General features: G+C 53.0%; 2 protein-coding genes across 7 annotated transcripts in view; one reads left to right on the forward strand and one right to left on the reverse strand.

The window, feature by feature from the left end:
• The window catches only part of LOC120296723 (snaclec convulxin subunit beta), a 33,745-nt gene extending 12,197 nt beyond the window's left edge, over positions 1–21,548 (forward strand). Inside the window, exons 1-6 of one of the 3 annotated variants that reach the window (XM_039318651.1) lie at positions 15,714–15,843; positions 16,302–16,387; positions 17,874–17,971; positions 18,556–18,693; positions 20,314–20,398; positions 21,302–21,548. In XM_039318651.1, the coding sequence (XP_039174585.1) occupies positions 16,330–16,387; positions 17,874–17,971; positions 18,556–18,693; positions 20,314–20,398; positions 21,302–21,369 (447 nt within the window). In that variant the 5' untranslated portion in view covers positions 15,714–15,843; positions 16,302–16,329 and the 3' untranslated portion in view covers positions 21,370–21,548. Of the gene's footprint in view, positions 1–15,713; positions 15,880–16,301; positions 16,388–17,873; positions 17,972–18,555; positions 18,694–20,313; positions 20,399–21,301 lie in introns of those variants that run through there. The other 2 variants (XM_039318652.1, XM_039318647.1) reach the window with 2 other exon arrangements.
• LOC120296727 (snaclec convulxin subunit alpha-like) lies at positions 231–23,002 on the reverse strand. 4 transcript variants are annotated; one of them, XM_039318668.1, is made up of 7 exons: positions 6,769–6,878; positions 6,561–6,668; positions 6,296–6,381; positions 5,289–5,386; positions 3,770–3,919; positions 1,415–1,511; positions 231–477 (listed from the first exon to the last, which is right to left on the reverse strand). In XM_039318668.1, exons 3-7 carry the CDS (start codon positions 6,351–6,353, stop codon positions 404–406), a joined length of 477 nt encoding a protein of 158 aa, XP_039174602.1. In that variant the 5' UTR covers positions 6,354–6,381; positions 6,561–6,668; positions 6,769–6,878; the 3' UTR covers positions 231–403. The 4 variants fall into 4 exon arrangements, with proteins under 4 accessions (XP_039174602.1, XP_039174605.1, XP_039174601.1 ...); XM_039318671.1 differs by lacking the exons at positions 6,561–6,668; positions 6,769–6,878 and adding an exon at positions 22,943–23,002; XM_039318667.1 differs by lacking the exon at positions 6,561–6,668 and having other exon boundaries at positions 6,769–6,884.
• Between the last annotated feature and the right edge of the window lie 93 nt (positions 23,003–23,095).

Here is a 23,095-nt window from a genome sequence, read left to right on the forward strand (position 1 = left end):
GTGCCGCTATCTTGCCTGGAGGGGGGGTGCCAATTGGCTGTGGGGCAGGGAAGGGGTGCTGAGGCCCAGCAGTTTTCACCCCCTTCAGTTCCAGGGAGGGGGAGGGGAGGACAGCATCTGAGCCTCAGTGGGTGGTCCCCCCTAAGAGCCACCCTCCCCCCTAAAGCCGAGCCCTGCCACGAAGGAGACTGGGGGGTCTGGAGCTTTGGGCCCCAAAGAAACAAGGCTAGTCATGCTAGGCAGAATTTATTGGACCTTCTGGCCCATCAGGAGCAGCAAAACCAGATCCAGCCACAGAGAGCATCCACTGAGCAAAGGGGGCAGAGCAGAGATTGCGGCAGGTGGGAGTGGGGTGTGGGGATGGGGGGCTTCCTTGCTTCTCCAGACTTCACACAGCCGGATCTTAACACTGTGGCGGGAACTTGCAGACGAAAGGATTCTTTTCTATACATCTAACAACGAACCATTTACGAAACCCTGGATTAAAAAAGAGAAATTTTGATCACTTCCTGCAGAGATTCCCTGAGAGTCCCAGAAGATCTTTTCAGAGGCTCCTGGCTCATTTGCAGGAGGACATGAAGACACCAAAGGTGGAGACTCTCATCCCCTAAAACAGGCTGGGGGTTCAACAGGTTCTTCTGAGCCAGATAACTTACCTGGCCCTCAAGTTTCTTTCATTTCTTTCACCTCTTTTTTAATTTAATTTTTATATTTATCCCGCCTCTTTACAACTCACCCAAGGCAGCAAACATATCCAACACACCTTCCTCCTCCTCTTCTCCCCACAACACCAACCCTGTGAGGTGGGTTGGGCGGAGTAAGGGAGGGGCTGGTGCAAAGTCAGCCAGTCAGCTTTAGCGCCTAAGGTGGGACTAGAATTCCCCAAATCCTCTTTCTAGCCTGGTGCCTTCACCAGAGACCAAATTGGGTTTCAGCTGCTCTTTTGATTGGTTTATAATTCGACGAGACATGTGTTAATATTTTTCTTCTACACACACACACACACACACCAAATGTGGCCGAGGTTCCTTTCACCACAATGGGGGGGGGGGGTTTGCAAGATTGATCTACATCTGAGCAAGCAAACCAGGAAGAAAAAGCCAGATGCCCTGAGACAATGATGGCCTTTGGGAACAAGGTTAAGATGGAGCTTGTTAGTTGCATTATGAGCTGATGGCCCCATAATAGTTTTCATACAGAGCTCCAGTCCCGTTTTTAATGGTTTCTCCCTTGGTTGTGTTGTGTTCCCTTGTCTGTGCAGAGGGTAGGACTGAGGCAGCTCAGAGATGCAGGAGGTCAAGAAAGGTCCCCAGTGGCCAAGGGGTGGGGGTTGTGAGAAGGATCCCCGGGGTCCTCGTGGAGGGAAGCACATCCTCCTTGACGTAACAAAATGTGCACCACCACACTGACTTACCTGTCCCTTTTTTCAGCCCACTACACTTTGTAATATATAGATCCATCAAGTTGTCATAACTGACGCTGGAGCCATCGCTCCACTTCGAGTTGCATTGCTGGAAAGACAAGGAGGCCCCGTTAGCCGACTGAGGAGGGGGCTCTGGCTACACAGACAGAAAAGTTGGCAGAGCTTCAAGGGGCAAAGCAAAGGTATCCTCCCTCCTCTCCCTCTCTCTCTCTCCTTCTCCCTCTCTCTCCCCATCACCCCAGCTGACCCGGAGCAGCTAAGCAGGGTCCCACTTGGGGGCTGCCTGGAGAGGAGACAGTTAGGAGATCCAGAGGGAAAAGAGGAGAAAAGGGCCTGGGGGGGTCCGAGGAGTCCCCAGCTCAGCTTGGGGGCCACTTTGCCCAATGCCCAACGGGGTGACCGCTGCGAACGACCCTCCTGGGTCTCCGGAAGAGGAAGAGGGCCAAAGCCCATCACTCCCTGGATGGGGCAGCAGAAGCAGAACCCAGGGCTCCAGGGGACACTCGGGAAGAGAAAAGCCTCCTGGGCATCTTTGGTTACTTCTTTTGAGGACCTCCTTCGCTCTTGTCCCCAGAAATTCACCTTTCTCTTCACAAAGTCCCCAGGAGCTGAGCTCAACTCCAGGGAACCCCCCCCCCTCCTTTGTACACAACGGAGCTTCTTCCAAGAGCTGAAAACCCAACAGAGCAGGAGACGAAATCCTGCAGGTCACAGAAGGGAGGAATTTCTTCATTAAATAGAAAAAAAGGGGGGAGGAAAGAACAGCCCCCCCCCCAGGCCAGCCCTCTAAAGCCCCTGAGCTGAAGGCCCAGCAGAGTCCCCCCCCCAAGTGGAGAGCCCATCCAAGGGGCCCTCCAGAGGGAGGAAGGCCTGGGGGCCAAGATGGGGGCCAGGGCAGGATCCGGCCCTTCAAGACCGCAGTCGGTCCTTCAGGAGGAAGGAAGGATTTGGGGAGGGGAGAGAGAGATAGGGGAGGGAGGGAGAGAGAGGGAGGGGAGAGGGAGAGAGAGGGAAAGTGGGAGAAAGAGGGAGGGAGAGCAGGAGAGAGAGGGAGAGAGAAGGGGAGGGAGAGAGAGGGGAGAGAGAGGGGGAGAGCGGGAGAGAGAGAGGGAGGGAGAGCGGAAGAGAGAGAGAAAGGGAGGGAGAGAGAGGGAGAGAGATAGAGGGAGGGAGGGAGAGAGAGAGGGAGGGAGGGAGAGAGAGGGAGTCGGAAGAGGGGAAAATCGAAGGGGGAGGGAGAGAGAGTGCGTGAGCGAGGGAGAAGGGAGAGGGCACAGTTGAGAGGGAGGAATGAGGGGGGCGACCGACAGAGGGCCCGCTGAGCGGAGAGAGAGGGAGGGAGAGGGAGGGAGGGAAAAGAGGAGAGGGGGAGGGAGATGAGGGGAGGGAGAGAGGAGGGAGAGGAGGAAGGTGAGGGAGGGGATCGGAGAAGAGGGAGAGGGAAGAGGGGGGGAAAGGACAGAGAGAGGGAGGGAGAGAGAGGAAGAGGGAGAGAGAGAGATGGAGAGAGGGAGGGAGAGAGAGGGAGAGGGAGGGAGGGAGAGAGGGAGAGGAAGAGAGGGAGGGAGAGGGAGAGATGGAGGGAGAGGGTGGGAGGGAGGGAGGGAGAGAGAGAGGGAGAGGGAGAGAGGGGGAGGAAGGGAGAGGGAGAGATAGAGGGAGGGAGGGAGAGGGGGAGAGGGAGAGAGGGGGGAGAGAGGGAGGAAGGGAGAGGGAGAGAGAGGGAGGGAGAGAGGAAGAGAGAGAGGGAGGGAGGGAGGGAGGGAGAGAGAGAGGATGGCCGCAAAGGTTTTCTGCTTTGCTTCTCTTGGCCGTTGTCCAAGGCAAGATCATTGAATAGGGAGACCTCTGCCTCCCACTGGAGGATCCCTCAAAATAAATAAATAAATGCATACATACATACTTCCTCAGAAAGTGTAAAGTTGAATTGATGAAGATTAGTATTAGAGAGGGCCTTCAACCAGTCCTCGACTTACAACAGTTCATTTAGTGACCATTCAAAGTTACAACGTCACTGGAAAAAGGGGGGGCATTTTTCACACTTGAAACCACTGTGACGTCCCTGTGCTCACAGGATCGAAATTCAGACGCTTGGCAACTGACTCGTATTTACGACGGTCACAGTGTCCCCAGGATGACAGGATCCCCTTTTGCGACCGTCTGACAAGCAAAGTCAATGGGGAGCCGGATTGACTTGTAATAACTGGGTTATTAACTTACCAAGCACAGTGACTCACTTAACAACTGTGGCAAGAAGTTATAAAATGGGGCAAAACTCACTTAACAAATGTTTCACGTAGCAACAGAAATTCTGCAATCAGTTGTGGTCATAAAGTTGAGGACTACCTTCTCTTTGTTTTGAACCCTCAGTCCAATCCAGACATAGTAAAAGGGTTTCTCTATGTTCTGAGTGACCATCCAGGCCACAAAGTCTGCTTCTCCAGCGTTTTTGACAGAGACGAGATGCCCGCCCTTCGCCTGCTTCGTGCAGAACCACTGGGAGAGAGAAGAGGAGAGGAAGGGAGTAGTTCAGCTGAGAAGCAGATGTTTGCCTCTTTGTGTGTGTGTGTGTGTGTGTGTGTGTGTGTGTGTGTGTGTTTCCGCCTCTGAGAACAGAGCAGGGATCTGACTGCCTGATCCTGGCCACCCTCAGGATCTCCTTGACCCCCACGGTTGCCCTCCCTGAACAGACCCCCCTCCTCCTCCAAAGAGGCCCCGGACTGAAGGCAGGACCAGCATTTGGGGCAGTGGGCTCTGCAGACCCCGCTCAACCCCTGTTCCCTGTCCCAGGGGGCAGCCCCTCTGGCTAAGCAAAGGGGGCTCCTCCCCCTCTTCCTCCTCCTCCCCCTCCTTCTCACCCCTCCTTCTCCCCCCTCCTCCTCCCCTTCCCTCCTCTTCCTCCTCCTCCCCCTTCCCCCTCTCTCCTCCCCTTCCTCCTCCCCCCCTCCTCCTCCCCCTCCTTCTCCCCCTCCCCCTCCTCCTCCCCTTTCCTCCTCCTCCTCCCCCTCCCCCCCTCTCTCCTCCCCCTCCTCCTCCATCTCCCCCTCCCCGTCCTTCTCCTCCTTCCCCTCCTCCCCCTCCGAGGTTCCCAGAGGAAGGAGCAGAAAAAAGGGTTTTGGAGGAGGCCAAACACAGCTCAGCCTTCAAGATTTGGGGAGACCCCCAAGCCCTCTACTGCCCGGCTCTTCAGAGCACCCGAGAACTCCAGGCACACTCAGGCTTCCCAGAGCGGAAAGGGGCCTCGGAGGTCATCTAGTCCAACCCCCTCCGTCATTCCGGACAAAGGGCTGTCCAGACCTGGGGGATAAGAGGAAGGGGGAGGCTGCCTTAACTGAACTAGACCCTTCCCTGATCCCCTCCCCCTCAATGCCCCTCACTTCTCCAGCCTGACATGGTCTCTGAGGGGTCTCTGATCCCTCCTCTGGCCTCTGCCACAACTCCCTCCTCTCTCCTCCCAGTGTGCTCCAGTGGGGAAGGCACCAGGCCAGCAGCCAGGAAGCTGGGAGTTCTAGTCCCGCCTGAGGCATGGAAGTCGCCGGGTGACTTGGGGCCAGTCCCTCCCTCTCAGACCCGTCCACCTCACAGGGTTGTTGTTCTGGGGAAAGCAGAAGGACTGTTGTGTGTGCTGGCCACCTTCGGTTATTTCTAAAAAATAACCAGAGAAGGGAAGCTGCAGGGGGCTGAGGGGGAGAGTCCCCGGGATATCTGCCTCTCGGGGGTCCCTTTCCAGACCCCCAGCCGAGTCTCCCTCCCTCCCTCCCTCCCATCAGAGCCAGAGGGGGCTTGGGGGCTTTGCAAGGCTCTCCCTGCACGTCTCCTCCGCCTGGGCTAGGAGACCCTCAGGGACAAAAAAAGACCCCCTCACCTCTGCATCTTCCCAGGTCATCCGTTCATTGAAGAGCTGGTAGCAATGCTGATCATAGGCATACCAATCAGAGGGACAATCAAAATCAGCTCCAGTTCCTGTGTGGGAAGGCAGGACACCCAATGAGGAGTGGAGGAGGAGAAGGAGGGGGAGGAAGAGGGGGAGACAGCTGGGTCTGCAGAACATGCTTAACCTGCTGTGATACAAACATCTTTGATGACAAAAAATTGCAAATGACTTGCAGCTTCCTTTGCAGATTGTCCAAACCTCAGTTAGAATTAACCCTGGTTTAATTCCCTGGAAGCTGCATGTCTGGTGTGTCTCTGTCCATGCTGGCTTCTTTTTTCATTCCGTGAAGGGTGCAAGGGCAGAATTGGGCTCCTTCACGAACAGATTAACCTTTGCAGACCTGCCTGGGCCTCAAGTCCCAACTGAGCCAATTTGGCCTAGTGGTTAGAGCACCTGGCTAGAGAGACCAGGAGTTCTAGTCCCGCTTTAGCCCTGGAAGTGAACTGGGTGGCTCTGGGCCAATCATAAGGAGACGGGGAGTTCTAGTCCCACCTTAGTCACGAAAGCAGGGTGTCAATCACTCTCTCTCAACTTAATAATAATAATAATAACAACAAAAGAAGAAGGCAGTATACACAGGAATAAATAAAAACCATGAAGCTTCGTCAGCCATTCAAACTTAGCAAGAATTATCCCCACTTTGGTTGCAACCTATCAATGTCCTTGATGTGGGGCTGCCCTTGAAAGCCTTTATAATTGCAATTAATTAATTAATTCTGCATTTCAGTGGTGTTAATTTTGCTTGGGTTTTGTGTCGCTGCACACAGTCCTGAGTCTTGGGGCAGAGAGAGAAGGTGGGATCTGGATGGCAGAAGGAGCCAAACAGGAATAAAAGCAACTTTGGGGAGAGGATTCTGGGGGGGGGGTCAAATCAGGAAGGGGTTGGAGGTGGGAGAGCTTCGGCCTCTCTGGACACGAGGGACCCTGCTCGGACTCACCACTCAGGGAGAGGAACACGACCAGCAAGCCGAAGCTCACGAAGAGGAATCGCCCCATGGCCTTCTTTCCTTCCCTGCAGAGAGAACTGGGGGGGAGAGAGGAAAGGGGGTGAGATGGGGGGAAGTCCAACCTGTGGCCAAGCTGGGAGTCCCACACTTTGCTTTGTACTTTTTCACTTGCCCAGCTGGACCCCGTTTCTCCCTCCTTTTCCAGGCAGCAGCCTTGGGGGGGGGGGATCAGAGTGCATCCTGCATTGCTACGTACAGGACAGAAGGCCTCCCAAAAGTCTCTCTTCCCCAGAGATCGCCCTGGTAGATCCCTTTGGGTCCCACGGATCCCCTGCTGAAACCTGGACATTTCCTGCAGAGATCCCTGCAGGTGGGGAGAGAGAGAGAGAGACAGAGAGACAGGAGTGATGGAATGCAGGTGGCCTCACCTGTCAGGTGCCCACAGGTGGGAGAGCCCCACTCACCTGTCCCTCAGCCTCCACAGGTAGCAAGTCTTCTCAGAGAAAACTCCAGGCTTTCCTTCTTTGAGGGGACTGGAGGCATTTATAGGCAGGGAAAGGGGGGTGGATTTCAGTGGGGGGGGGGGACGGTGGGAGAAAAGGCTCTGTGTGAGAATGGATTTTCATGGCTACCAATCAGGAAGTAGTTGTGTTTGCACAAAAGAAGTTGGCAGATTTGATCTCTGCCAGGACGGATGTCCTGGATGGAATCCTACAGTTTGAAATGTTCCCTGAGGTCATCCAGCCCAGCCCCTGCTCGTTGCAGCAATCCAAAGGAAAGTACCCTGGATATATGGATGATTAGCCCCCACCCCTTGAGATTATCCAGACAAGGGGATCCCCCCCACCTCCTCTGGGTCTTGGGCTGCTGTTGACAGGCTGACTTTCCCTTTTTCTCAGCGAGGTTTTTCTAACTTTCCTACAGAACCTGCAGGATTGAACAGATCCCTGAGCTGGGTGTTTCCTTGCAGACGTTTCCTGACCCAACTAGAGAACATCATCAGTGCTAGAAGAGAGTGAGTTTCAGGAGAGGAGGAGGAGGGGGGGCTTGGAGGACTGCTGGGGCTGCTACCTGCTTTGCTTCAGTCCTGCCCACCCCCCCAGTTTGGAAAAATCTCTTCCTGGATTTTGCCCCTGGATGGCACAGCTGGAACCATTTTCTGCCCAGCAAAGGAGGCATATTTGATCTGGGGAGGGCCAGAGGGGAAAGCCCCCAGCCCCACATCAAAGACCCAGAGCCAAGGGGGGGGACATTTGCCACCCTCAACCTGCAACCGGTTGTGTGCAACCTCCGTCCCCATCTCTGCTTTGCAACTGAGCACAATCAGCCGTTCTCCACCCGTTGTCCTACACTATAGCTCCCATGTTCCTTGGCCAGGAGGCCCTTTCGCTTGGCTATTTAGGGGGGAGGTGGCTGCTCAAGCAAAATCCAGCCATGGGGTTTACCCTCTGGATGTTTGGGGGGGATGGAGCAAGCTGGGCCTCTGGGAACCAGGGTTGGGGGTTCAAAGGTGCTTCCTCAGCCTTGGCCCCTTCAGCCGCCCTGGACTCCACCTCCCAGAATCCCCCAGTCTCGGCCTTGTCCCAGTCCAGGCAGCAGCCCTGAAGTGAAGGGACCTCCAGCTTCTGCTCGGGGCCAGGAGATGGGAGGGAAACGGGGGAAAGGAGCCCTGAAAGTGGTTTGGCAAGACTCACAAAGGAGCAATTGTTGCCTCCACACTAGGAAGGAGCTGTTGTTGTTCCTAAAACAGTGCCAAGCATGGTTGGATCCCTTACAAGCCGGATCCGGGTTTGGCCTCCTCCCTGCTCAGCTGAGGGGCAGGCAAAAGAGTGCAGGTCATTCGACCATCTTCCTACTCTTCAGGTGAAAGGGGGGCCAGGGGGGCACCCCAAAAGCCTGAAGGTCCAGGTGGGGGAGCAGAAGGTCACTCTCCAGTCACTAAGAAGCGACACCCCTGGATGGGCCTAATCAGTCTGGGACTATTCCTGACCTCCCAGCGGAGTCTGAGAACTGGGCTCCCCTGCTGTCAAACTGAACTGAAACCATTTTTCATTTTGTCTTCATTGCCACAATTTAGTTTAGAGATTTTAGTTGAAGGATGGGGAAGGGGGATGTTAAGTTCCTCAGTTAGCCATAACAATACTTCTGTGTGAGAATCAAGGTCAGCCCTGATAAGGGTTTTTGGGGGTGGAAAAGCTGGGAGGACAGCCTGCATTTTGAAATAATTGGTGAGTGTGATTTATGAGAGTAATTTGAGGTTGGAATCTCAACTTGTTCCTTTGTAGCCTGAGGGAGGGGATTTCAGTCTTGGGTTCACCTATGTAAGTGCCGATACTTTGTTTCCTAAATAAAATGTTTAAGGAAGAAGCCTTTGCCTTGAAGTTCTTTTAAATGGTTTCATCTATGGGAACCATGAGAGCTGCTTGGCCTGGGACCCCGACAGGGCCCTGCTGACCCGGGAGAGGAGCCCCCTCCCCCAGGATGGCCAGCATGGTGGTTTATAGTCTGTCGATTCCATTTCTGGCATTTTTTTAAAAAAAATTCTTAAATTGTAAGGGGCCCAGAGAGACAGTATCAGTGAAATGGGTGTCATAGAAAAGGAAGAATGAAGAAAGGGTGGGAGCAAGGAAAGAAGGACGAGGCCAAACCCAAATTTGGGTTGTAAGGAATCCAACTTTGCTGGGCACTGTTTTGGGAAAAACAGCAGCTCCTTCCTGGTGCGGAGGCACCAATTGCTCCTTTGTGAGTCTTGCCAAACCACTTTCAGGGCTCCTTTCCCCCCCTCCCCTCCCAACTCCTGGCCCTGAGCCCTTGGACCTGTACCACCAGTTCAGAGTCTATTCCTGTACCTTTTTCTTTAGGATGGGACATCTATGACTTTCCAGGTGTTACTGAACTACCAAAATAGTAATAGTAATAGTAGTAAAGTTGGAAGGGACCTTGGAGGTCATCTAGTCCAACCCCCTGCTCAGGCAGGAAACCCTACACCATTTCGGACAAATGGCAGTCCAGTCTCTTCTTAAAAACTTCCAGTGTTGGAGCATTTACTGCTTCTGGAGGCAAGCTGTTCCACTGATTAATTGTTCTCACTGTCAGGAAGTTTCTCCTTAGTTCTAGGTTGCTTCTCTCCTTGGTTAGTTTCCACCCATTGCTTCTTGTCCTGCCTTCAGGTGCTTTAATTATGTTCAATTTGTAACAATGAAAATACATCCTGCATATCAGATATTTACATTACGATTCATAACAGTAGCAAAATTACAATTATGAAGTAGCAACGAAAATAATTTTATGGTTGGGGGTCACCACAACATGAGGAACTGTATTAAAGGGTTGCAGCATTAGGACGGTTGAGAACCACTGATCTATTGGAACCATGACATTAACCCAAGACTCCAAATCCCTTTAAATCCACGGAGTCCTGAGCTCCGGTTGCCTATCCAATGCCTTGGGAGGATGACAAAGACTCAGGGAAGAACCCATGATGGCAAAAAAGGAAGAACATGTCACCAGCACCGTAGCCACGACTGCTACATCGGCAGATGGAGTGCAGGCCATCGCGCTGATAGAGAGTGTGGTTTCGGAAACTCGAGCGGCAAGTGCGAAACCAAAGTGCGGGAGCAGATCTGGTCATCGGAATGGGCCTTGTCTAGTGGAGACTCTTGGTGTTCAAAGGTGGCCCAGCAGAAGAGTTCTACAAAGGCCACTGAAGCTGAATGTCCACCGGCTGCCCCCCGCGACTCACATTCTCCTGATCGAAGAGGCGCTAAGTGTGTGGCATCTACGGCTCGGGCGAATGCAAATACCTGATGGCAATTCGAAGCCACTCTGTCGAGCATTTGAGGGAGAAATTTGAAGGGCTGGACGTGGGAAGCAAGGAGCAGATCACCCCGTCAGTTACTGATCAGTGAGCAGGGTGACAATGGTTTCCGAGATCGTTCCCAGTCCAGGAGGAGTCCCAGTCCCACAGCTGGAGCTAGGGCCACCTCCCCACATCCAAAGCCAACAGCTTTAAGTTCAAGTCCAGTGCAGAGGCGAAGCCTGGATCATCAAAAGTGGCGGACTAGCCCTGACCACTGGCGACATCATGACAGCCCTGATTGTCAAGATCAGTATGTTAGTCCTGAACGTCGCTGCCTCTATGCAAGCCCTGACCGGTACTCACGCCATGTTAACCTAGACTGCCATTGGCACAGGAAAAGCCCTGGTCATCGCCGATATCCTGATAGCCCCAACCGATACCCACATTGGGCTACTCCAGACCGTTATCGATACCAGGCCTGTCCTGATTGCCATTACTGACATCACACCAGTCCAGGGTCCCTGCCAAGGACTGATCAGGCAGGAGGAATCCAGCATGACCTAGTGCAACAGTATGGGTGGTTGCACACTCTCTTAGACAGACAGCAACCCATAGTAGATCCTCCTTTCAAACCCACATTCGATGGAGACCCTGAGAAGCTAACCTTCCTGAACGAGGTGCGTTCCTACATGAACAGAAATGCCAAAGCTTATCTGGATCCTGCCGCTACGATCGACGCGATAGCGGCGAACCTAGAGGGGGAGGCATTGGGGTGGCTAAATAGTTTGCACAATGAACAAGCACCTGAGCTGTGGGACTACAATCTGTTCATCCAAAGGTTGAGAACCAGATTCGAGGATGAATCCGTAGCTTTACAGGCTGAGCAGGACGTCCACAAAGTCAGAATGGGGGGGTGGACCAGCAAAAGAATATGTGCATTAATTCTGGAGAGTGGCATGGTTTCATCTATGGCAGCGGTTCTCAACCTATGGGTCGCGATCCCATTTGGGGTCGATCGACCACTTTTCGGGGGTCGCCAAAGGCGGCGATCCGCCATTTTCTCCCTTCCGGGGGCGGTGCCGCGCATGTGCGCTGTGCATGGGGGTGGCGCCGTGCATGCGCATAACGTTTCTGTGACGGGGGTCACCGTCACACAAACGTTGAGAACCACTGATCTATGGGAACCATGACAGCTGCTTGGGACCCCAACAGGGCCCTGCAGCCCCCTCCCCAGGATGCCCAGCATGGTGGTTTATAGTCTGTCTCTTCCATTTCTGGCATTTTTAAAAAGGTTTTCTGATATTGTAAGGGGCCCAGAGAGACAGTATCAGTGAGATGGGTAGCATAGAAAAGGAAGAATAAAGAAAGGGAGGGAGGGAGGGAGGGAGGGAGGAAAGATGTGGCCAAACCAGAATCTGGCTTGTAAGGGATCCCACCTTGCTGGATGCTGTTTTGGGAACAACAGCAGCTCCTTCCTGGTGCGGAGGCAACAATTGCTCCTTTGTGAGTCTTGCCAAACCCCTTTAAGGCTCCCTCCCCCCCCCAACTCCTGGCCCTGAGCAGAAGCCGGAGGACCCTTCACTTCAGGGCTGCTGCCTGGACTGGGACAAAGTTGAGATTGGGGGATTCTGGGAGGTGAAGTGAACCAATGGTTCAATGACAATCAAACCACCCTTACCCACAGGGATGGGCTAGCTTGGAAAGGGGGGAAATTGTATTTGCCTAAATCCCTCAGACTCCAAACACTCCAACGCAGTCACGATTTAAAGCAAGCTGGTCATTTGGCTACCTAAAGGCATTACATCTAATCCGGAGGCAGTTTGGTGGCCTAACCTAAAGAAGGATGTAGAGAACTATGTAAAAAGCTGTGCAATCTGTGCTACCATGAAAAGAATCCCAGGAAAATCTCCTGGGCTGTTGCAGCCTGTTGCAGACCCTTCCCAGTGATGGGAAGAGATTGCTATGGATTTTATTGTCGAGTTACCTGAGAGTAGAGGAAATACGGTAATATAGACTGTGATTGATCTCTTTTCAAAGCAGGCTCATTTTATTGCCTGTTCAGTCCTCTCTTCTGCCCCAAAATTGGCTAAGCTGTTCCTTAAGTATACTTACAGATTGCACGGAATGCCAAAATGAATAATATCCAACAGAGGGGTACAGTTTGCAGCCAGGTTCTGTAGGGATTTTTAAAAAATTGATTCTACTGTCATCAGCTTTTCATCCATCTACGAATGGAGTGGCTGAAAAAGCGAACGCAACAGTGGAGCAATATCTTAGATGTTATGTGGATTATCAACAGACAAATTGGACCGATCTCCTCCCTTTTGCTGAGATGGCTTATAACAACACTGTATAGATCAGCAGCGGATTTACACCGTTTAAAATAGCCACAGGGAGGAATTTCATCTCGATGCCTGAATACCCCCAAGAACCACCTGCATCTCAGACTTTAGATCAATGGGTGTCTGCTTGGAAGGAGGTGTGGGACAATGCAAAGAAAGCTTTGAAGAAGCTTCAGGGACAAAAAAAAAAAAAAAAAAAAGGATGAGAAAAGGGCACCTCAAAAGTCATTTCATGTGGGAGAGAAAGTTTATCTTTCCACGAAATATTTAAGACTCAAATTACCTAGCAAGAAATTAAGGCCAAAATACATGGGTCCATTTCCCATAGTGCGGATTTTGAACCCAGTAACTGTGGAACTAAAACCTCCTCGACTTTTAGGAAAGATCCACCCAGTATTTCACCGCAGTTTGTTGAAACCTTTCAGAGATTCTACCCTCCCAAAGAAGCACCAGGCCTGCTTGTGGTAGCTGGAGAGTCTCATGACGAAGTGAAACATATTCTTGATGCCAGATTGTATAAAGTAGGGCTTTTCAACCAGTGGTACGGGTACCACCTGTGGTCCATTGGCACCTGGCAGGTGGTACGCGACTATCCTAGAAAAGTAGTGGGGGAGGGGAATGAACTGAACCGGTGGCAGCACCACAGAAGCCTGAACGAGAGACGGCTGGAGCTGCAGGGCTGCCAGGGCTCAGTGGAAGCACTAGGATAAGCTCCAGGCTCCAGCTGGAGCTCGGAGCTGATCCTGGTGCTTCTGCTGAGCCCAGAAGAAGTGCTGATCAGCTGGAATGTTGCAGCATCTTCAGGGTCTTGTGATTTACATTCAGAAGCTTGGCAACTGATTCATATTTATGACGGTCACAGTATCCCAGGGTCATGTGAAGTGACCAAAACCTGCTTCAACCACCCAGCAGACGGGGGAGAATAAAAACCAAACACCCCCCAACCCACCCCCACTGCCAATCCTCAACAGAAATGCTCAGAACAATGAAAACTTCGGACAGGAGGAAAAACGCTGCCAGGTAGGCAGGCAGGTGTTTTGCTCAGCTGTGGCTTGGGGGGCACTTTTTTTCAGTGCCATTGTAACTTCAAATAGTCACTAAACGAATTGTTGTAAGTCAAGGAGTACCTGTATTTTACTACTTTTTTCCTTTTTTGGGGGGGGTCATCAAGTTTTTGACACCTTGCTAGGCGACTGGTGGTACTCGGATGTTGCCATATCCAAAAAGTGGTACAATGAGTGAAAAGGTTGAAAAGCCCTGATATAAAGGAAAATTGCAATATTTAGTGCAGTGGAAGGGTTATCCGTTATCAGAGGCTACCTGGGTGAAGTGTACTGATGTGAAGGATAGACTCACATGTACGTTTTATGATAAGCATCCAAACAAACGGAGGTGGGATTCCTAACTTTTATTCTTGTTTGATTTGCAGGATTTCTCCTTTCTTTTAAGAGGAGCCGAATGTCAACTTGTGACAAAATGGACTGAAAACATTTTTCATTTTGTCTTCATTGCCACAATTTAGTTTAGAGGTTTTAGACGAAGGAGGGGGGAGGGGGATCTTAAGTTCCTCAATTAGCCATAACAATACTTCTGTGTGAGAATCAAGGTCAGCCCTGATAAGGGTTTTGGGGGTAGAAAAGCCTTTTGAAATAATTGGTGAGTGTGATTCATGACAGTCATTTGGGGTGGGAATTGCAACTTGTTCCTTTGTAGCCTGAGAGAGGGAATTCAGTCTTGGGTTCACCCATGTAAGTGCCGATACTTTGTTTCCTAAATAAAATGCTCTTTAAAGGAGAAGCCTTTGCCTTGAAGTTCTTTTAAATGGTTTCATCTATGGGAACCATGGGAGCTGCTTGGCCTGGGACCCTGACAGGCCCTGCTGATCCAGGAGAGGAGCCCCCTCCCCCAGGATGGACAGCATGATGGTTTATAACCTATCTCTTCCATTTCTCTCATTTTAATTATTTTCTGGCATCTTTAAAAAAGTTTTCTTATATTGTAAGGGGCCCAGAGAGACAGTATCAGTGAGATGGGTAGCATAGAAAAGGAAGAATAAAGAAAGGGAGGGAGGGAGGACGAGGCCAAACCTGGATCCAGCTTGTAAGGGATCCAATCTTGCTGGGCACTGTTTTGGGAACAACAGCAGGAATCCCTTCCTGATTCCGAGGCAACAATTGCTCCTTTGTGAGTCTTGCCAAACCCATTTCAGGGCTCCCTCCACCCCAACTCCTGGCCCTGAGCAGAAGCTGGAGGTCCCTTCACTTCAGGGCTGCTGCCTGGACTGTGAGAAGGCTGAGACTGGGGGATTCTGGGAGGTGAAGTCCAGAGCGCCTGAAGGGGCCAAGGCTGAGGAAACACCTTTGAACCCCCGACCCTGGTTCCCAGAGGCCCAGTTTGCTCCATCCCCCCCAAACACCCAGCAAGTCAACCCCATGGCTGCGTTTCGCTTGAGCAGCCACCTCCACCCTAAGTAGCCAAGCAAAAGGGCCTCCTGGCCAAGGAACATGGGAACTGTAGTGCAGGGCAATGGGTGGTGAACAGCTGATTCTGCTCAGTTGTAACGCAGAGATGGGGACGGAGGTTTCACATAACCGGTTGCAGGTTGAGGGTGGCAAGTCTCCCCCCCCCACTTGGCTCTGGGTCTTTGATGTGGGGCTGTGGGTTCCCCCCCTGGCCCTCCCCAGATCAATTATGCCTCCTTTGCTGACATGGGCAGAAAACGGTTCGAGGTGTGCCATCCAGGGGCAAAATCCTGGAAGAGATTTTTCCAAACTGGGGGGGGGGAAGGCAAGACTGAAGCATGGCAGGTAGCAGCCCCATCAGTCCTCCTCTCCCCCCTCCTCCTCTCCTGAAACTCACTCTCTTCTAGCACTGATGATGTTCTCTAGTTGGGTCATGAAACGTCTGCAAGGAAACCCAGCTCAGGGATCTGTTCAATCCTGCAGGTTCTGTAGGGAAGTGAGAAAAATCTCTCTCAGAAAAAGGGAAAGTCAGCCTGTCAACAGCAGCCCCCAAACCCAGAGGAGGTGTGTGTGGGGGGGTCTCCTTGTCTGGATCTCAAGGGGTGGGGGCACATCAGCCATGTATCTGGGGTGCTTTGCTGCACTGAGCAGGGGCTGGGCTGGATGACCTCAGGGGACATTTCAAACTGTAGGATTCCATCAATGACATCCGTCCTGGCAGAGATCAAATCCGTCAACTTCCTTTGTGCAAACACAACTACTTCCTGATTGGTAGCCATGAAAATCCATTCTCACACAGAGCCTTTTCTCCCACCATCCCCCCCCACAGAAATCCACCCCCCTTTCCCTGCCTATAAATGCCTCCATTCCCCTCAAAGGAGGAAAGCCTGGAGTTTTCTCTGAGAAGACTTGCTACCTGTGGAGGCTGAGGGACAGGTGAGTGGGGCTCTCCCACCTGTACCCACCTGACAGGTGAGGCCCCCTCCATTATATCACTCCTCTCTCTCTCTCTCTCTCTCTCTCTCTCTCTCTCTCTCTCTCTCTCTCTCTCTCTCTCTCTTTTTCTCTCTCTCTCCCCACCTGCAGGGACCTCTTTCAGGGGGCTGCAGGCAATGTCCAGGTTTCAGCAGGGAATCCATGGGATGCAAGGACAAAGGGATATACCAAGGGGATCTCTGGGGAAGAGAAACTTGGGGGGGGGCTTCTGTCCTGTACGTAGCAATGCAGGATCCACTGTGACCCCCCCCCCCCAAGGCTGCTGCCTGAAGAAGGCGGGAGAAACGGGGTCCAGCTGGGCAAGTGAAAAAGTGCAACACAAAGTCTGGGACTCCCAGCTTGGCCACAGGTTGGACTTCCCCCCATCTCACCCCCTTTCCTCTCTCCCCCCCCCCCAGTTCTCTCTGCAGGGAAGGAAGGAAGACCATGGGGCGATTCCTCTTCGTGAGCTTCGGCTTGCTGGTCATGTTCCTCTCCCTGAGTGGTGAGTCCGAGCAGGGTCCCTCGTGTCCGGAGAGGCCGAAGCTCTCCCACCCCCAACCCCTTCCTGATTTGATACCCCCCCCCCCAGAATCCTCTCCCCAAAGTTGCTTTTATTCCCGCTTGGCTTCTTCTGCCATCCAGATCCCACCATCTCTCTCTGCCCCAAGACTCAGGACTGTGTGCAGCGATACAAAACCCAAGGAAAATTAACACCTCTGAAATGCAGAATTGATTAATTAAAACCCTTGGGGAAAATGCATGCACTGATCATGAAAATTAGAGTGCCCCTCCCCCCTCTCTTGCTAGGGATTTTCCTCCATGGGAGCCACTCAAGGGGTGAGACCCTTCCCCATCTGCTGAAGAGCTGAGCCCCTGCTGGGGGCGTCTCCAGACGGGCCCTTCCTGGACAGTGGGGAGCAGGGGGGCAGCGCCCCAAATAATCTGCCACTAAACCCCTGCAGTTGTTTGGGGGCACCCAGGAGACAAGAGGAGATTCTTTAGGATGGACCCACTGGATCCCCCTTCCTTTGCACTGGTCAACAGCCTGGCTGCTTCCTTCCCCAGCAATTGTAATTTTGGAGGCTTTCAAGGGCAGCCCCACACCAAGGCCATTGCGGTTGTCTGGACAGGTTGCAACCAAAGTGGGGATAATTCTTGTTAAGTCTGAATGGCTCAAGAAGCTTCATGGTTTTTATTTATTTATTTTTTATTTATTTACTCCTTTGTATCCTGTCATCATCATCATCATCATCATCATTATTATTACTATTATTATTGCTACCAATAATTTAAGGCAGGGAACATACTTGATATTCTTTCCTCCTTCTGTTTTCCCACAACAACAACCCTGTGAGGTGGATTAACCTGAGAGTGATTGACACCTTGCTTTCATGACTAAGGCGGGACTAGAACTCCCCGTCTCCTTGTGATTGGCCCAAAGTCACCCAGCTGACCTCCAGGGCTAAAGCGGGACTAGAACTCCTGGTCTCCCGCTTCGTAGCCAGGTGCTCCAACCACTAGGCCAAATTGGCTCAGCTGGGACTTGAGGCCCAGGCAGGTCTGCAAAGGTTAATCTGTTCGTGAAGGAGCCCAATTCTGCCCTTGCACCCTTCACGGAATGACAAAAGAAGCCAGCATGGACAGAGACACACCAGAGATGCAGCTTCCAGGGAATTAAACCAGGGTTAACTCTAACCGAGGTTTGGACAATCTGCAAAGGAAGCTGCAAGTCGGTTGCAATTTATTGTCATCAAAGATGTTTGCAACACAGCCGGTTAAGCCTGTTCTGCAGACCCAGCTGTCTCCCCCTCCTCCCCCACACCTCGTCCTCTCCGCCTCCTTGTCCTCCTCCAGCTCCCCTCCTTCTCCTCCACCCTCCTCCTCTTCCTCCTCCCTCCACCGCCTCCCCCTTCCTCTTCCTCCTCCCCCAGCCTCCTCCTCCTCCTTCTGCCCCCCCCTTCTCATTGGGAGTCCTTCTTCCCACACAGGAACTGAGGCTGGTTTCTGTTGTCCCTCTGGTTGGTCTTCCTATGATCGGTATTGCTACAAGCCCTTCAAACAAGAGATGACCTGGGCCGATGCAGAGGTGAGGGGGTCTTTTCTTGTCCCTGAGGGTCTCCCAGCCCAGGCGGAGGAGACGTGCAGGGAGAGCCTTGCAAAGCCCCCAAGCCCCCTCTGGCTCTGATGGGAGGGAGGGAGGGAGGGAGGGAGGGAGGGAGACTCGGCTGGGGGTCTGGAAAGGGACCCCCGAGAGGCAGATATCCCGGGGACTCTCCCCCTCAGCCCCCTGCAGCTTCCCTTCTCTGGTTATTTTTTAGAAATAACCGAAGGTGGCCAGCACACACAACAGTCCTTCTGTTTTCCCCAGAACAACAACCCTGTGAGGTGGACTGGTCTGAGAGGGAGGGACTGGCCCCAAGTCACCCGGCGACTTCCATGCCTCAGGCGGGACTAGAACTCCCACTTCTTCAAAAACTGCAACTGCGGATGTCAAGGAGATTGTGAGGGTGGCCAGGATCAGGCAGTCCGATCCCTGCTCTCTTCTCAGAGGTGGAAACACACACACACACACACACACACACACACACACACACACACACACACACACAAATATCTGGTTCTCAGCTGACAAGTGTCTCTCTCTCTCTCTCTCTTGTTGGTCTCTCACAGAAATTCTGCACACAACAGCACACAGGCAGCCATCTGGTCTCCTTTCACAGCACTGAAGAAGCAGATTTTGTGGTCAAGATGACCCACCAAAGTTTGGATGCCAATTACGTCTGGATCGGAGTGAACAATCTTTGGAATGTAGGTCCTCTGTAATGCTAATCTTTATTGATTCAACTTTACACTTTCTGAGAAGCTATTTATGTATGTATGTATGCATTTATTTATTTATTTTGAGGGATCCTCCAGTGGGAGGCAGAGGTCTCCCTCTTCAATGATCTTGCCTTGGACAACGGCAGAGAGAACCAAAGCAGAAAACCTTTGCTGCCATCCCCTCTCTCTCCCTCCCTCCCTCTCTCTCTCTCTTCCTCTCTCCCTGTCCCTCCCTCCCTCTCTCCCCCATCTCTCCCTCTCCCTCTCTCTCTCCCTCCCTCCCACCCTCTCCCTCCCTCTCTCCCTCTCCCTCCCTCCCCCTCTCTCTCCCCCTCTCCCTCCCTCCCCCTCTCTCTCCCTCCCTCTCCCTCCCTCTCTCTCTCTCCTCTCCCTCTCTCTCTCCCTCCCTCTCTCTCCCTCTCCCTCCCTCACACTCTCTCTCCCTCCCTCTCTCCCTCCCTCTCCCTCCCTCCCTCTCTCTCCCTCTCCCTTCCTCCCTCTCTCCCCCATCTCTCCCTCTCCCTCTCTCTCTCCCTCCCTCCCACCCTCTCCCTCCATCTCTCCCTCTCCCTCCCTCCCTCTTCCTCTCTCCCCCCTCCCTCTCTCTCCCTCTCCCACTCTCTCTCTCCCTCTCTCTCTCTCTCTCCCGCTCTCCCTCCCTCTCTCTCCCCTCCCCAAATCCTTCCTTCCTCCTGAAGGACTGACTGCGGTCTTGAAGAGCCGGATCCTGCCCTGGCCCCCATCTCGGCCTCCAGGCCTTCCTCCCTCTGGAGGGCCCCTTGGATGGCCTCCACACCTGGGGGAGACTCTGCTGGGCCTTCAGCTCAGGGGCTTTGGAGGCCTGGCCTGGGGGGGCTGTTCTTTCCTCCCCCCTTTTTTTATTTAAGGCAGAAATTCCTCGTTTCTGTGACCGGCAGGATTTTGTCTCCTGCTTTGTTGGGTTTTCAGCTCTTGGAAGAAGCTCCGCTGTGTCCAAAGGAGGGGGGGGATTCCCTGGAGTTGAGCTCAGCTCCTGGGGACTTTGTGAAGAGAAACGTGAATTTCTGGGGACAAGAGCGAAGGAGGTCCTCAAAAGAAGTAACCAAAGACGCCCGGGAGGCTTTTCTCTTCCCGAGTGTCCCCTGAAGCCCTGGGTTCCGCTTCTGCTCCCCCATCCAGGGAGTGATGGGCTTTGGCGCTCTTCCTCTTCTGGAGACCCAGGAGGGTCATTTGGAGCGGTCACCCCCTTGGGCGTCGGGCAAAGTGGCCCCCAAGCTGAGCTGGGGACTCCTCGGACCCCCCCAGGCCCTTTTCTCCTCTTTTCCCTCTGGATCTCCTGACTGTCTCCTCTCCAGGCAGCCCCCAAGTGGGACCCTGCTTAGCTGCTCCGGGTCAGCTGGGGTGGATGGAGAGAGAGAGGGAGAAGGAAAGAGAGAGAGAGAGAGAGAGAGAGAGAAGGAAAGAGAGAGAGAGAGAGAGAGAGAGAGAGAGAAAGAGAGAGAGGGAAGGAGGGAGAATACAATTGCTCTGCGCCTTTAAGCTATGGCAACTTTTCTCTCTCTGCCCCTGAGCCCTGCACAGCCAGAGCCCCCTCCTCAGTCGCTCACTGGGGCCTCCTTGTCTTTCCAGCAATGCAACTGGCAGTGGAGCGATGGCACCAAGCCCGACTACGAAGAATGGCATGAACAATTTGAATGTCTCATATCCCAGACATGTAAGTCCATGCGGTGGTGCACACTGTGTTAGGTTAAGGAGGGTGCACTTCCCTCCACGAGGACCCCGGGGATCCTTCTTGCAGCCCCCACCCTTTGGCCACTGGTGGCCTTTCTTGACCTCCTGGATCTCTGAGCTGCCTCAGTCCTACCCTCTGCACAGACAAGGGAACACAACACAACCAAGGGAGAAACCATTAAAAACGGGACTGGAGCTCTGTATGAAAACTATTATGAGGCCATCAGCTCATAATGCAACTAACAAGCTCCATCTTAACCTTGTTCCGAAAGGCCATCATTGTCTCAGGGCATCTGGCTTTTTCTTGCTGGTTTGCTTGCTCAGATATAGATCCATCTTGCAACCCCCCATTGTGCTGAGAAGAAGTGTGTGTGTGCGTGTGTGTGTAGAAGGCAAATATTAACACATGCCTGGTCTAATTATAAACCAATCAGAAGAGCAATTTGGTCTCTGGTGAAGGCACCAGGCTAGAAACAGGAGACGGGGAGTTCTAGTCCCGCCTTAGGCGCTAAAGCCGACTGTGTGACTTTGGACCGGCCCCTCCCTTTCTCTGCCCAAGCCACCTCACAGGGTTGTTGTGGGAAAAAGAGGAGGAGGAAGGTATGTTAGATATGTTTGCTGCCTTGGGTGAGTTGTAAAGAGGTGGGATAAATATAAAAATTAAATTAAAAAAGAGGTGAAAGAAATGAAAGAAACTTGAGGGCCAGGTAAGTTATCTGGCTCAGAAGAACCTGTTGAACCCTCAGCCTGTTTTAGGGGATGAGAGTCTCCACCTGTGGTATCTTCATGTCCTCCTGCAAATGAGCCAGGAGCCTCTGAAAAGATCTTCTGGGATTCTCAGGGAATCTCTGCAGGAAGTGATCAAAATTTCTCTTTTGCTGCCCAGTTGATAACCAGTGGTTAAGTATGGACTGCAGCAATACTTGCCCTTTCATCTGCAAGTTCGAGGCATAGTCTGAAGATCCGGCTGTGTGAAGTCTGGAGAAGCAAGGAAGCCCCCAGCCCACCTCACCCCCCCCCACCTGCCGCAATCTCTGCTCTGCACCCTGTCATTCCATGGATGCTCTTTGTAGTTGGATCTGGTTCTGCTGCTCCAGATGGGTCAGAAGGTCCAATAAATTCTGCCTAGCATGGCTGGCCTCGTTTCTTTGGGGCCCCCAGGAGAGGGTTGAGGCCCAAAGCTCCAGACCCCCCCAGTCTCCTTCCTGGCAGGGCTCGGCTTTAGGGGGGGAGGGTGGCTCTGAGGGGGGACCACCCGCTGAGATGCTCTCCTCCCGTCCCCCTCATTGGAACCCAAGGGGGGTGGAATCTGTTGGGCCTCAGCACCCCTTCTCTGCTCCCAAAGCCGATTAGCACCTGTGGTGCCCCCTCTGGGCATGATGGTGGCATCCCGCTAAAGAAGGCACGGGGGTGGAAGGATGGGCTGGGTCCAGGAAGCGCTTTCTGGTTGGAAGAGACCTTAGAGGTCATCTAGTCCAACCTGCTGCTCAGGCAGGAAACCCTATACTACTTCAGACCAATGGCTGTCCAGTCTCTTCTTAAAAACTTCCAGTGTTGGAGCATTCACCGCTTCTGGAGGCAGGTTGTTCCCCTGATTAATTGTACATGATGCGGTTTTTTTCAAGAGCTGAAAATGCAACAGAGCAGGAGACAAAATCCTGCCAGCAGGGGCTCAGCTCTTCAGCAGATGGGGAAGGGTCTCACCCCTTGTGTGGCTCCCATGGAGAGAAATCCCTAGCAAGAGGGGGGAGGGGCACTCTACTTTTCATGATCAGTGCATGCATTTTCCCCAAGGGTTTTACTTCATTCTTAATTAATTAATTCTGCATTTCAGTGGTGTTAATTTTGCTTGGGTTTTGTATCGCTGCACACAGTCCTGAGTCTTGGGGCAGAGAGAGAAGATGGGATCTGGATGGCAGAAGGAGCCAAACGGGAATAAAAGCAACTTTGGGGAGAGGATTCTGGGGGGGGGGTATCAAATCAGGAAGGGGTTGGGGGTGGGAGAGCTTCGGCCTCTCCGGACACGAGGGACCCTGCTCGGACTCACCACTCAGGGAGAGGAACATGACCAGCAAGCCGAAGCTCACGCAGATGAATCGCCCCATGGCCTTCTTTCCTTCCCTGCAGAGAGATCTGGGGGGAGGGGGAGAGAGGAAAGGGGGGTGAGATGGGGGGAAGTCCAACCTGTGGCCAAGCTGGGAGTCCCAGACTTTGCGTTACACTTTTTCACTTGCCCAGCTGGACCCCGTTTCTCCCGCCTTCTTCAGGCAGCAGCCTTGGGGGGGGGGTCACAGTGGATCCTTCCTTGCTACGTACAGGACAGAAGCCCCCCCCCAAAGGCTCTCCTGTGCCCCTCTTTCTCTTCTCCAGAGATCCCCATGGTAGATCCCTTGCTCACTGCCTCCTGCTGATCCCCTGCAAAAGGCCCCTTCAGGTGGAGAGAGAGAGAGAGAGAGAGAGAGAGAGAGAGAGAGAGAGAGAGGAGAGAGAGAGAGAGAGGAGTGATGTAATTCAGGGGCCTCACCTCCTGTCCCTCGGCCTCCACAGGTAGCAAGTCTGCTCAGAGGCAACTCCAAGCTTCCCTCCTGCAAGGGGAAGGGAGGCATTTATAGGCCAGGAAAGGGGGGGTGGATTTCTTGGGGAGGGAGAGTGGACGGAGAGAGGAATTGCTTCAGAAGGG

This window comes from Crotalus tigris, unplaced genomic scaffold (assembly GCF_016545835.1).
Source record: "Crotalus tigris isolate CLP2741 ecotype Arizona unplaced genomic scaffold, ASM1654583v1 scf7180000021456.382230, whole genome shotgun sequence".
Lineage (NCBI taxonomy): Eukaryota > Metazoa > Chordata > Lepidosauria > Squamata > Viperidae > Crotalus > Crotalus tigris.